The following is a 12,995-nucleotide window of genomic DNA, read 5'->3' as shown; positions in this document are numbered from 1 at the left end:
TTGCCCAGTTCCATGACTACAATTGGATCGTAAGGACCTGGGAAACAGTCTGCTAATGACCGGAAGCGCATAGTTGCCAGCCATCTTTGTTATGAATGATGAGTTTTGTCTGGGATGCCGGCGTTACCAACGCATTTATAGGTCACTCCATGGATTAGACAACTTAAATTGAGAGATATGAAGTTTACAGAGCATCTTGGCGCTCACTTAACACCCGAATGGCGCAGCCAGTACATACGTTATGAGGTAACAACACTGCAATAAATGTGAAGATCTAAGACTTGTGAGATACTTCTCGAGTGAGCTCAATCTTTTTCTTAGAAAAGAAAAAGAACAAGACTTTAGTCTCCTTTTTCTCGGTCTCTCCACACCGGCTTTGGTATATATTACAATATTTAAGTAGTATATGTAAGTTTTAATTCTTTTTTAAGGACAACTGGGTTGAGTTTGTAAACGATCACGAATTCTAACAGCGCGACAAAGGCTCGCGGCTCGTGATGATGGGCGTTTGTTTGTTTTTTCAATTTAAGCTTGTACTGTATAAACTTAAACGAAAGTGTTAATCGGTCTGCATACAAGATGGAATTATATTTAGACCCACGGACAGGAGATTAATTCGTGCGTAATTCATAATGTGTAAGAATCGACGGCTTAGAAGCTTATCTATAAATGTTCCCATTTTCCATGGGTTCTGGTTTTACTAACTTTCAGTGCACGGAAGTGTGTTAACTCTTCATTCTTGTGAATGATAAATGTACTTCTGTCATGGTTCAGAGCATTTAAATGGCTGTAGAATTATAAATTTGAGACTTTGCAAACCTTAGACTATATTTAGTTAGATATACTTAGCTTTAAAAAAGAAATGAAGACCATGAGTTTAAAATTTAAAGTGGAACCTGCAAAATTTGACTGTTGATTATTATGCCTGATGTATAGTTTTGAAGGACCATGTCATCACCTTTCAGAATAAAAACTAGCGGTAAAAAACGATGTTTCGATCTCTCTGAGATCATTTTCAAGTTGAAGAAAAAAGGAATGAAATATACATATATAAGTACAAATTAGGGCGTGAGAATGTCAAATGATAAATTATGTAAATACAAGCGCTAAAATGTAAGTGTTAAAATAATAAAATATTATAAAAAACCTATATAAATAACTTTACATGGATTGAATCTGACTGTTTGTTCAAGGTTGGCTTAAGCTCCTTTATAAAGAACATTTCATAGATCAGGCAGTTAAATTTACTTTGGCACTTTCTCAAGATCTTAAAGTCACGATGTATGTCACTTGGGACTGTTCCATGCTGTCCTTTGATGTGATTCCCGATTGAAGACGATCCTTTGTGTTCCTCAACGTGTTGATAGAGGTGTCGGCACGTATACCCGACATAGTTTGCATCACACAAACCACATTTGTAGTAGTAAACAACGCATTGCTGGTTAATGATAGGTGGCTTCTTTTCTTTTGGTTTGACATCACCCTTATTAAAAAGATAGTTTGAAGCCCTATCAGGTTACTGTGTAATTTATGTATGTATGCAGAAAAAAAAAATTGGAAGAAATATATAATTATGTTTTATTTTTACAAACTCAAGCAACTTAAAGAAGTCCTTTATGATGGGCTGGAAAAGATGCCTCGAAAGGATGGTAAGACTCACCGTCTGATAATATTTGCTTACAGTTAAAACTAATATGATACCTGGGTTGTAACAAAACTCACAGCCATGTTCTTTGGCTGTAACTGGAAGTAAGACTATTTGTTGTACCTCTCAACCTAACTCAAATACATTTTCCAATTGGAAGAGAATGTGTCACATGTCGTGGGTTAAAACTCACTAACTCCCTAGGTCGAACAAAACTCACTTTTCCCTAGGGAAACAAAAACTTAAACATTTGATTCACATGTGATCAGGTCATGCACCTTAAAACCGTGGCAAATTTGTGTGCCAGCCAGTATCAAGCACATAATTTTTCTCGCAGTTTGTTCTAGTTTTAAGGTGGGAGGTATAGAAGAACACTTAATGACTGGCCCTACAGGAAACAGTGAGTTTTGTTTCTCCTTGACCCTCAATGTCCCACTCAACTTCGCCTCGGGGAACATTGAGGGTCTCAAGGGAAACAAAGCTGAGTGTTTCCCTTGGGGCCAGCCATTAAGTGCTTACTGTTCATGCACATCAACCACATTTGTATTCAAGAGTCTTTTAGAAGAACTTTCATTATCAAGATAAAGGCAAAGAAATAAATACATCACTGATGGATTACTTTGTTAGAAGTGCTTGCTATTGTTCTGAATGTATCATTTGCTGTTCTTTTACAGAAAATCCTGACTCAATTGTGCAGAGTTATTTCTCCAAGTTTGAGGAGCAGTGGTTTAGCTACTGTAATGAGGAACTAGAAAAAATTAATACATTCTTTGCAGGTAAACTTAATTTGAAGTATAATAAACTACTTGTTAATAAAGTGAAACGAAATATGAAAATGCTATATATAATATTACGACATAAATAAAGATTATTGGTAGTAAAACTCACAGAGTACCCCACTTAGAACTTGGATTCCCTCTCCCCCCAAAAATGTTACCATTAAACACTGAACACACCTATTTGTCATACTTTCCCCTAGAGATTGGAACCAAATAGTCCAAAATGTCATTTAGAGCGGTTTTCAATTGAGTGTCATAAAACTAAGACCAAAGCTATTACTTACCAGGTTAAGATTACTCCGCCAATCTTAAACCTTAGTAAAACCAAAACCAAAGTGATTGCCTGATTACTTTCGACACTCAATTGAAAACTGCTCTAAAATAAGAAACTAACATTTACAAATTCCTTAATGGAAACATACTGATCTTTGCATCTCTCCCCTACAGAAAAAATTGCTGAGGCTGGCCGAAAGTTCACAGCTCTAAAAAATGAACTTCATGTGGCTGGCTCCCTTAAGGTAGGGCCCAGTCTCAGCACTCTGGCAACATCAAGGAAAGTGACGCTGTCTCCAGAACCAAGCAACAAGGTCAAGGTCAAAACAAAGAAGAAAGTCAACCAGCTGAAGTTTGCATTTGGAGAATTTTATCTTAGCTTAATTCTTCTACAGAATTATCAGGTAGGTTTATGTCATGTTCGGAATTGGGACCAACCATTTCATCTGCAGCCTGTGTTGGTTGAATTGGGTGCTATGTTTTTGTTCAAAGTGTTGGGTTGGTTAGGCTGGTTGAGATTTTTTCTTTTTGGTAGTCAAAAAGATTTGTTTAAAATTTGTATCAATCATGGTTTCAAGAATAAGTTGTTAAAAAGATATCCTGTTGAGGCCATGTGGCTGAGATGTCAGCGCATCGGACTTGTAATCCAGTGGCCCTGGGTTTGAGTTCCACTCTGACCACTTCTTGGATTTGTTTTGTGGTAGCCCCAAGTTCAAATCCTCAGCCACCCTTGTAAATAGTCAATTGGTTTGCCTCCAGCCGGGTGGGATTCTTAACAATGTTATGTTTAATTTGAATTATTTGTTTCAGTTGTTTCCTCAGCTCACTAACCTTTGTGCCATCAACATTGCCGAGGGTGAATAGCAAGCAACTTTGGTGGTAGATGAAAAAGTTGATAAACCAGCAAGCCATGTTTGTCAATAAGAAAGAATCTACCAACCCAATGAATTGTTAAAGCCTATCAGAAAATGACCCAAATGTCGCTTAGTACAGTGTACTGGTAAAATATTACAACTGATCTGTTCCATTCCTACATGTAGAGACTGCATTGTGTAATCAAACATCAGTACATTTAGTACTTACAAGTCCAGTTTTTCTGTAGCAGGACTTTACTGGGATTGAGTTCAGCTTTTCCTTTGGAAGTGATAATAATTAACTGAACAAATGTGCCATATGTGATTATTTACTGATTGTTCACCTTTCAGCAACTTAATTTTACTGGATTTAGGAAAATTCTCAAGAAACATGATAAGGTACTGTGTACATAGCAAATCACATATTTATTATTATTTCTATGTTGAATTTGGTTTTGCATCTTTTTTTTGCTGGAAAAATTGATGGTATATTCATGAGCCGTGATAATAATTGTTTAGTTAACCAGTATGATCAACTAGATATGTTACCAACTTATCTCATATATCATTTTTTCTTGATTTTAAGATAATCAGGTTTATATACATGTAAGCAAACAACTCTTTATGAGACCCCTTCGATTGATATTAATGAAAAGTGATCACACAGTAACTGAGTTCTCTAGGATGAATTAAGTTCATTATTTTATTATTAGAAAACAAACTGATTACATTGTACTGATTCTTTGTTGAATAGCTCTATGAAACCCCTAATGGTGCCCAGTACAGACAGGAAAAAATAGAAGTGGCAGATTTTTTTGTTAACAAGCATGTCGATGAGCTTATTCTAAATACAGAGGTGTGTGTGAAAAGTTATTCTTAATTAGATTTTGTGCTTTAAATTACCATTTTTCCCAGGGACATATTTTTCAAATATTGCATTAACAAACATTTCAATTTTTAGGATTTGTATATTTCTGAACTTGAGGGTGGGAACCGTTCAAGAGCTATGAATAGATTACGAGTACCTCCACTGGCAGAGGAACTCAGGGTGAGTTGTCCATGATCAGATTTAAGTTCCCAACGCATAATCTACTATTGTATGTGTTGCCACTTAGTCTTAAAGTCATATTCAAAACTTCTGGAAAATACTTAGCCTTGTAGTAGCTGATGTTGTTTTCTCATTCTGTCTTCCTTGATAGCACGGTAACTGGGTCTCTTGTAGAGTAGGATTCTTGGTTGGCCTGTTCCTCATGCTTGTTTCAATAGCTACAGTTACTGGTAAGCTTTTGTTGGGAGATCTTTGATAAAACATGAACTCACTCTAAGACAAATCTCTCCCTCACTTATTGATATATCTTGCTTAGTGTCAGGGCTTTACTGGGAGAGTGTCAACCCAAGCTCTTGAAAGCATAGACCAAGTACTGCGACATCCACACAGAAAAGACTGGAGGCCAACAGTGTCCCAGTATGGTGCTCTGCAACAGGGGCGTAGCCAGGATTTTTCAAAGGGGGGGGGGGGGGGGGGTCACACTGTGTCAAAGTGAGGGTACTCACCAGATTGGCATGACGTTTTTGCCACCTGTTGTACGCTGTTTGCTTAAAAAAGGGAAACTTACAAAGGGGGAGGGGGGGGGGGTCGCAGGCACCCCGGGAGCCCCCTGGCTATGACCTTGTGCAAGCTTGCACTACTTTTGTGATTGAAAAAGAGCCATTATATAGAAACTTTACCCAGTCCAATTAATAATAAAGTAATCATCTGACCTGAAAGTATAAATATTCTTTGTCTGTATACATTTCTTGTATTTGTAATGTTACATGTTACATCAATAGAGACATTATCCTCTCTCTGTTAACTTTATGTGTTGCTATTCAGCTTTCTTTACAGATCACACTGGAGAGTTTGACATTGCAATTCGTATTTACCGCGGGATTTTCCTCTTTGTGTTAGTCACGTTTCTCCTGGCCGTGAACACCTGGGGCTGGCGTAAAGCAGGTGTTAATCACGTGCTTATATTTGAACTTGACCCACGTGACCATCTTAGCTACCAACACCTGCTAGAGGTAAGAAAATTTTTTATATCTTATGTTACACTAGCCCATCTGCCTTTTTTCAGCCATTTTCAAAGAGCCGCACTTCTCGTCACGGTAAAACCTGATATTCCACTCTTCTACCTCTTTGTTTAATTTTTGGGAGTGTAATATTTCAGTATGCAACACTTTTGCTTAAGGGAGGCAACTTAAGAACGATATAAGGCAGTCTATATTCCATCCTGCATCGTCGATCTAAAGGCGATCACCCGGAGAAGAAATCTCAGACCTGTCAAATAGTGGAGCAGAGGCAGTGAAATCATGAACCATACAACCACAAGCTGAGCCTTCTCCTTTTCTATGGTTATTAGTGCAGTTTATCTTGGTCCAAGTTTAAATGAGCAGAATCTCACTGTTTAAAATAGCCTTAACAGTTAACCTACTAAACAGTCTATAGCTCACTAAAAGCATCTGAAAAATATGTCCCATACACCAAACCACAATGAGAAACACGACGTTGCCCATTTTTCTCACAGTATCCTTGTTCTATTTCAGGTTGCATTGTTGCTGGGTGTCCTGTGGGCCATCAGTCTTGTGGTGTTCATGTTTTCTCACTTGTTAGGAATAGAATCTTATTCTCCCAACTTGGTTTTAGTGTCGTTCCTGTTTCTGTTTACTCTCAATCCGTTTAAAATATGTTACTACAGAGCACGATTCTGGCTTCTGAGAGTTCTGGTAAGTTTTCTTGAAAGTTCTGTAAGTTACTATTGTTGCCGTAACATTAGAGCATGGTCGGTTCATTGCGATTTTTGTTCTTTTCAGTTTCGAATCTTCACCGCACCCTTCCAACACGTAGGATTTGCCGATTTCTGGCTTGCTGATCAACTCAACAGTTTAGCAGTAGCGCTCCTTGATTTACAATTTATCATTTGTTTCTACGCACACGATTGGCACGTGAATAATGGTGAGTACTTTTCTCTGCATATATCATATCATGATTATGACTGCATGATTCAGCAGTAGTTTGTAATGTTGTCCATATCATCTGGACGCCATTGCACACCCACTGTAATATATTTTTAGTTTGATTTCGAGAGGATCCAGGACATCTTTCGTTCACAGCAACAAAGCTATTGTGACGCTTTGAAATTTTTTGTAAGCTAGAGCCAGCGTCTTTTTGCGTCTGTACCCATTGAAACAAGAAGAGAGCGACAACTGGCAGTTAAGTTTGTATGCGTAATCGTATGAATGCGAGTGCAATTTCATTTCTACTGCGCGCGATTTTCGCGTCATTAGCGCGTGCACGTGCAAAACATAAACAAAACGGTGGCTTTTTCTAAACGGCTTGGCCTTGGAAACGAGTACCTGGACCTAACGTTTTTTTTATTTAGTTTGAATGCAGAGATCACCTTCTTTCTATACAGTGAATATGGACCAATTTCTATTGCAGAGTAAAAGATTATCACGGAAACGGAGAGCATAGCTAGCACTCGTAAAAGATAATATGTGGTCCCAGAACACTGCGTGCTTGGAACATATTGTATCCCTGTGGACTAAATATGGGTGCCTTTATCATGAAATGTACATCAAATTGCACCGTAACATTGATGCAATACATCCATTGTTGTATTTCTCGCTTAACTTTCTCCCTATTTTTGTACTCTCTTAAAGCGTAAGGTGAATAGTTCAATTATAGACGTTTCTCAAAGCAGTTAATTTCAGGAATTATGGGATTTATTGAAGGTCCTCCTGCTCCTAAACGAATATGGGGACCCCCCTTTTTTATTTCAAATTTTAAGTCATCTTGATATAAGCAGCCAACAGGTAAAGTTTGAAAGAAAATCTATGGTGAGTTCTATTTCGATGGAATTACCTCAACTTGTACCTTCTTCGTAGACATTTTTAGAGTCTCAGTCATTCCCACACTCCCTGCTCACTCGTCAGGTTAAAGAAGCGTAGGAATGGCCCGAAAGATGTCTGCCATTGAGTTTAACATAACACTGTTGTTTCATTACAGCTAATGACATGATCTGTGATGGCACATTATATGGCGTCCGTCCTTTTGTTGCTTGTCTTCCTGCATGGTTCCGATTTGCTCAATGTTTAAGGCGTTATAAAGACACAAGACACGCTTTTCCACATCTTGTTAACGCTGGCAAATACTCTACGTCATTCTTCGTAGTAGCATTTTCCACTCTCGGTAAGGGCATTCTCTTTATCTGTTATGACTAAGCTCTCATTAAGCGTGCACGAGGGCCTTACTGGGGAGTATTGGGCCGAGTTCGTGGTAGTTCGGACCGAGAAAAATGACCCAGGGCCAGTATTTCCCTTTGCGGCTCGAGCAAGCTAGACTAGTGAGAAGTTTATTATATGGCGATCGGGCCATTGAATTTGCCGGCTTTCGAAAACAAAAAAAATACACTGCTTATGACCGTTTCCATGTGTGGCAAAATCACGACTAAGAAGGAACCAATCAGAACGCTCGGATTTACCTCAAGACTACCTTGCCATATAATAGGGACTAAAATGTGGTATAATTATACGCTTTTATAGACCGGGAAAAAATGGGTATTTTTGGTGCAAATCTTCGCGGAAGTGCGGAACTAAGATTTCCGAACATTAACCTAGTTTGCATTCACAACAAAGGGGGACTTTCCTTGAACTTGCCACGCTAGTTTCCAGTCATAGGTCTTCCGCTGTTTCAGTAAATTTGGGGGGACAATGTATTGATCCCCAAAACCCTATATCTAAAATTGAGGCCCGGGATCACTTATAACTGGTACCGGGAATTTAGTGTGCCGTGGCGGACATACTAATTAATAATGCAAAACGTAGATAATTAAGGCGCTTTATAGCCTGCGAACACAGACAGATTTCCGCCTTTTTGGGCGCTTTGGTTTGTAAAATAACTCGTTGCTTTGATTTTCTAGCTAAATCAGACTCGGTAGGGCGAGATCGTTACTTCATGTTGTGGATCATAGCTGCCATCATCAGCACTTGCTACACTTTCACCTGGGACATCAAGATGGACTGGGGCCTACTGGACAAGAACGCTGGCGAAAATAAATTTCTCAGGGAAGAGACGGTGTACAGATCCACGGTGTGTCACTCAGTCATTTTTTCAATTATAGCTTTATTTAAAAAAATGCAGACATTGGTACATTACATTGAAACTTTCGAGAGATAAACTCGTAACTCTCTGTTTGTGTAGAAAGGCACCTGACCTAAGCTTAAGTGTAGTTCGCGGTTTATGGGCACAAGTGATGTTATAGAGTTTCTCAAACTTGCACAAGCTTTTAGGCGAGTGTAATTTAGGGACTTGCAAAACATGGTGAGCATTACGAGATTGAATGATCCGATCATCTTAGTGAGAAAAATCATCATGGCTGAAAATCTCTCTTTTCCCTTCCAGGCATTTTACTACTTTGCTATGGTCGAGGACTTGATTTTCCGTTTGCTATGGACCTTGACAGTTTCTGTAGGAGAACTGGAAATATTTCATTCGGAGATTCTTAAACTCATTTTATCAGTGTGCGAAGTGTTTAGGTAAGATATTCTCTTTCATGTTTGGTCGAATTGCTTTCTCTGTTACTCTGACTTTCTTGTTTCACTAAACTTAGTCGAGAAACTAGTGATTGGCCTCTCGCTCAATTTACGTTGGGGGTTGGCGGCGGGGGAGGAGGGAGCGACCTTATGGTCAGCGCGCTGGACTCAGGATCGAGCTGTCCGAGTTCGAGCCCAGGGGCCCGTTTCTCGAAAGCCCCGGAAACTTTTCGGGCCCGGAAAGCCATAGCAAAATCTCGAACCTTGCGATTACAGAGCTGTTTTATTCACATATTCTTAATATGAACAGAAGTTCCCTTCATACAAGAAGTTTCAGGCGTATGCACTTCTCCGATTTTAGATACAGTTGAACTAAAAGAGGCTTTACGGACCTGAAAAGTTTCTGGGGCTTTCGAGAAACGGGCCCCCTGGCCTGTTTCAACGTGTTCTGTTCTTGAGCAAGACACTTTACTCCCTCGGTGCCTTCACCCAGGTGTATAAATGGGTACCAGCGAATTTTAGTGAGGGGGGTGGGGGTAACCCTGCGATGGACTAGCATCCCATGCCTAGTGGAGCAGAAATACTGCTAGTCGCTTCGGAAACCGAAAATAAGCGCCAGTTTGACGAGTCTTAAGTATTTCGTATTTTGTGCGATTTCAGGCGTTTTATTTGGAACTTCTTTCGTCTCGAGAACGAGCACCTCAACAACTGCGGCCAGTTTCGTGCGGTGCGCGACATCTCTGTCGTTCCCATGGAAACTAATGACCAGGCGTTCCTGGAGCAAATGATGGATGACATGGAAGGCCTGGCTCTAACCAAACGGAGAGGCCAGCAGAAAAGGAAGACGTCGGTGGTGTTGAGATCATTGCGCAAGATGTCTTCGAAGGGCGAGGGAGTAACCCTGAGGAAAGACGCCAAAATCGTCATTGAAAATGAGACAGTGACGAGCTTATGACGGCGATAGATGATTTTAGGACACTTTTGAAGTAATGAGGTTGGGTTGGTTTTAACTTATGATAAAAACGAAATGAAATTATGATTCCATTTTATGGGTGGTATAGAGTTAATTCTCGTCTGCAGTGTAGGCGTTTCGTGCAAGAATAACCGTGATTAAAAATTGGAGCAACTCCTAAGAGTAAGAACGAAGGGAAATGGAAAACGGGAAAACACAGGATTTCTTAACACCCTTCCCTTTTCCTCCTCTCTCTTTTACCTCGTCTATATTCCTCCCTTTCTCTTGCGACTGGTTCAAAAAATTTAGCGAATAGTTGCTACGAGTCGATTAATACGGCACAACTTTGCCACATGTGCCAAGCTTACGACACCAAATTATTTTAGTTCACAACTTGCTTTTGACTGTCGTGTTCGGCACGAAACAGTTTAAAGAGAATACATTAATACGAAACTAGAGGGTAATCACAACTTGTTGAAAGAACCTTTCTTCATTTAATTCTTGTACATGTTTTTATTTTTTTTTTTTTTGTAAAAATTCATAATCATTTTTTATAAAATAATTTATAATACAATATTTTGGTCAAACGATATTAAATAAAATTGTTATTTACATTTCTAAACGATATACAAAGAACAAGTTTGATACCTTTGAGGTATCGATAACAAATTACTGACAAATTGGAAAAAATAAAAGAAAGAAAAACTCTATCACGAGTATTTGATACTTGTTGTTGTTGACAGTGTGCAAGCAATATCATTGCAGAATGGAAGCGTTTACGGCTGTTAACAAGAATTATTTTAGGAAAGCACAATCTTCTCAGGCATATTTCAATATGGCACCCTTAGCCCATAAAATGAGTGTCGTTTTGTGTTTTTCGTTTTTTGTGTGTGTGTGTGCGTGTGTTTTTCGTTTTTTTTTTTTGGTGTGTGTGTGTGTGTGTTTTTTTTGTCGTTTTTCGTTTTGTGTCACGACATGGTAAGTCATTTTTGAGGCGTATAATCAAACCTCAAAATAATAGTATTTAAGACCGACAAACAACGAAAAAGCAATGGCAAGCCAAACAGGGACAAGGATTGTTAAGAATTCGGAAGATTAGATTGAGACGAATTAAGATCAATTTTCAAGGTACGCGATCCGTGACTTAACTTCTTGAAATCCACTGGTCCAGGGAAACGCGAACAAGACGTGACTTGACGTCAATTATAATCGACGAGTGTTCGTCAGAGCATTCGGCGAACTCGGATGATTTCTGACTGGACAAAACGAATCGGAAGGTCTACGGCACCTTCACACCGAAGTATTTGCCGAAAACTAATAACACTACGAGTTATCAATTAATTTTCATCGGTTTCTGGGGGACCCTCCATGCTGAACACCTCACCCCATTCTTCTTTAAAGGTCTGCAAGATACAATGAAAGAATTAGGAAAAGAGGCATTAACTACGGCAAGCTGATTATATCTCTCCAACTGTCATATGTATATAAGTGTTGACGACGGTGGTATCAGTATTTTTATTTCTGAGTTTTTTTCTCTCCACTTGACGACGCGGGTCATTGACAGATGCTCTCTGGGAATGATCTATAACCTATTGACTATAACTGACCTCGAGAAAGATTGCCTTTTTGACCGAAATTTTGGATGTGTGGTATTGTATCTCCACAGTTACGGTAAAGACCATTTTGCTGCTAGTTGTATCTATTTTTTTCAAAACTGACATCACCTTAACGCTTGGATTATATGCTGGATACCACAAACCGAAAATCTAATATTGAAATGATAGTTGCTAATATTGAACTGGACATTAGAGCCCGAACCGATCACAGCTTAACATACTGAGGAACGTGCAGCAACGCAAGAAACTCGAAACCAGCCATCAGTTGCTATCCACGGGAAAAATCACAGTGCAGTAAGTAGTGTTGTTGGTTTTGCCAACATGTATCCATTAGTAAGAGAGAATGGAGAGTAAGAGAGTTAATTGCCGTACAGGCATAATTTCCAAGGTAATCCCTCTTAAGTTATGTTTACATATGGTATCTAATTCCAACGCGGATAATGTAACCACGCCTGTTGCGTAACGTTTTAGTGGAGGATAAAATACTTGAGCTGTAAAATTCGCGTAAAATTCGCATCACATGATTGGCTACTTAAAGATCCTCCTGAGATTTCTAAAACCGAGAGTGATATAAAAAGAGGGATGACTTTAGGAATAAGGCCTGCAAGGGATATTATCTCTCTCTCTCTCTTGTCCACTCGGTGATCCATCTGGCCCCGGTTGTTCGAAAGATGGATAACGCTATCCACCGGATAAATCACTATCCAGCGGATAGCGTGGTTTGTTTTGTTAACACTTATCCACTGGATGGCGATTTACCCGGTGGATAGCGTTATCCAGTCTTCGAACAACCTGGGCCTGGTGGATAGTGTTCCCCACCCTCGGAACAACCGCTGCAGTACAGACAATGACACGAACCTCGTGTAGTTTGGGAATAATTGGAGGATCCTGCTGTCGCAGCGCATTTCGCAGGAACACCATGTAGTAGACTGTCAAGTGGAAAGCTGTGGCCTTGTCCATACCTGGGTGCATACCTGGTATGACCGCTTTGAAGAACTCTGCTGCTTTGGTGATACGTATCCTGTTAACAAGAGGTCAAGATATTGATGGTTTCGTTGATAAGTTATAATATGATGAAACAAACCAGTCTGCAAAACTTTGGTGATAAAACCGAACTAAATAAAAAACATGGAAGACCTTAATTAACACTGAAGTGCAGTCCACCAACCCTCACCCATGTGCATATTTCGATTTACTGATGCAAGCCGGCAATCAACTGGTAGCCTGCGTTTATACAGCCTTCCTTCCCGAAAGAAAAACAAATCAGAGAGAGCCGCCCCGCTCTCTTTCGGGGATGGCGATCAA

The 12,995-nt window shown here is 39.5% G+C and overlaps 2 protein-coding genes across 5 annotated transcripts in view; one reads left to right on the top strand and one right to left on the bottom strand.

Annotated features, from left to right (window-relative positions):
• The first annotated feature begins 52 nt into the window (after positions 1-52).
• Positions 53-10,784, top strand: LOC110064673 (solute carrier family 53 member 1-like). 2 transcript variants are annotated; one of them, XM_020771760.2, is made up of 15 exons: positions 53-246; positions 1,598-1,649; positions 2,320-2,421; positions 2,872-3,101; positions 3,903-3,950; positions 4,306-4,407; positions 4,513-4,599; positions 4,751-4,829; positions 5,425-5,612; positions 6,135-6,314; positions 6,402-6,543; positions 7,597-7,779; positions 8,510-8,679; positions 8,992-9,125; positions 9,783-10,784. In XM_020771760.2, exons 1-15 carry the CDS (start codon positions 178-180, stop codon positions 10,075-10,077), a joined length of 2,061 nt encoding a protein of 686 aa, XP_020627419.2. In that variant the 5' UTR covers positions 53-177; the 3' UTR covers positions 10,078-10,784. The 2 variants fall into 2 exon arrangements, with proteins under 2 accessions (XP_020627419.2, XP_020627418.2); XM_020771759.2 differs by having other exon boundaries at positions 6,135-6,543.
• LOC110064674 (uncharacterized) overlaps positions 10,585-12,995 on the bottom strand; it is a 34,308-nt gene continuing 31,897 nt past the window's right edge. For 2 of the 3 annotated variants that reach the window (XM_089275067.1, XM_020771764.2), the window contains exons 7-8: positions 12,549-12,711; positions 10,585-11,477 (exon numbers count right to left, since the gene is read on the bottom strand). In XM_089275067.1, the coding sequence (XP_089131193.1) occupies positions 11,412-11,477; positions 12,549-12,711 (229 nt within the window). In that variant the 3' untranslated portion in view covers positions 10,585-11,411. The other variant, XM_020771761.2, reaches the window with a different exon arrangement.

Source organism: Orbicella faveolata, unplaced genomic scaffold (genome assembly GCF_042242905.1).
Source record: "Orbicella faveolata isolate gen_17 unplaced genomic scaffold, um_ofav_v1 contig_36, whole genome shotgun sequence".
Lineage (NCBI taxonomy): Eukaryota > Metazoa > Cnidaria > Anthozoa > Scleractinia > Merulinidae > Orbicella > Orbicella faveolata.
Note: the sequence above shows the minus strand (reverse complement) of the source record. Positions and strands in the feature narration are given on the sequence as shown.

Excerpts from the sequence above, each read along its gene's own strand:
- LOC110064673 (XM_020771759.2), top strand. The coding sequence starts at position 178 with ATGAAGTTTACAGAGCATCTTGGCGCTCACTTAACACCCGAATGGCGC. Across the intron at positions 2,422-2,871 it reads AATTAATACATTCTTTGCAG|AAAAAATTGCTGAGGCTGGC; the intron begins GTAAACTTAATT and ends TCTCCCCTACAG. Across the intron at positions 3,102-3,902 it reads TTCTTCTACAGAATTATCAG|CAACTTAATTTTACTGGATT; the intron begins GTAGGTTTATGT and ends TTCACCTTTCAG.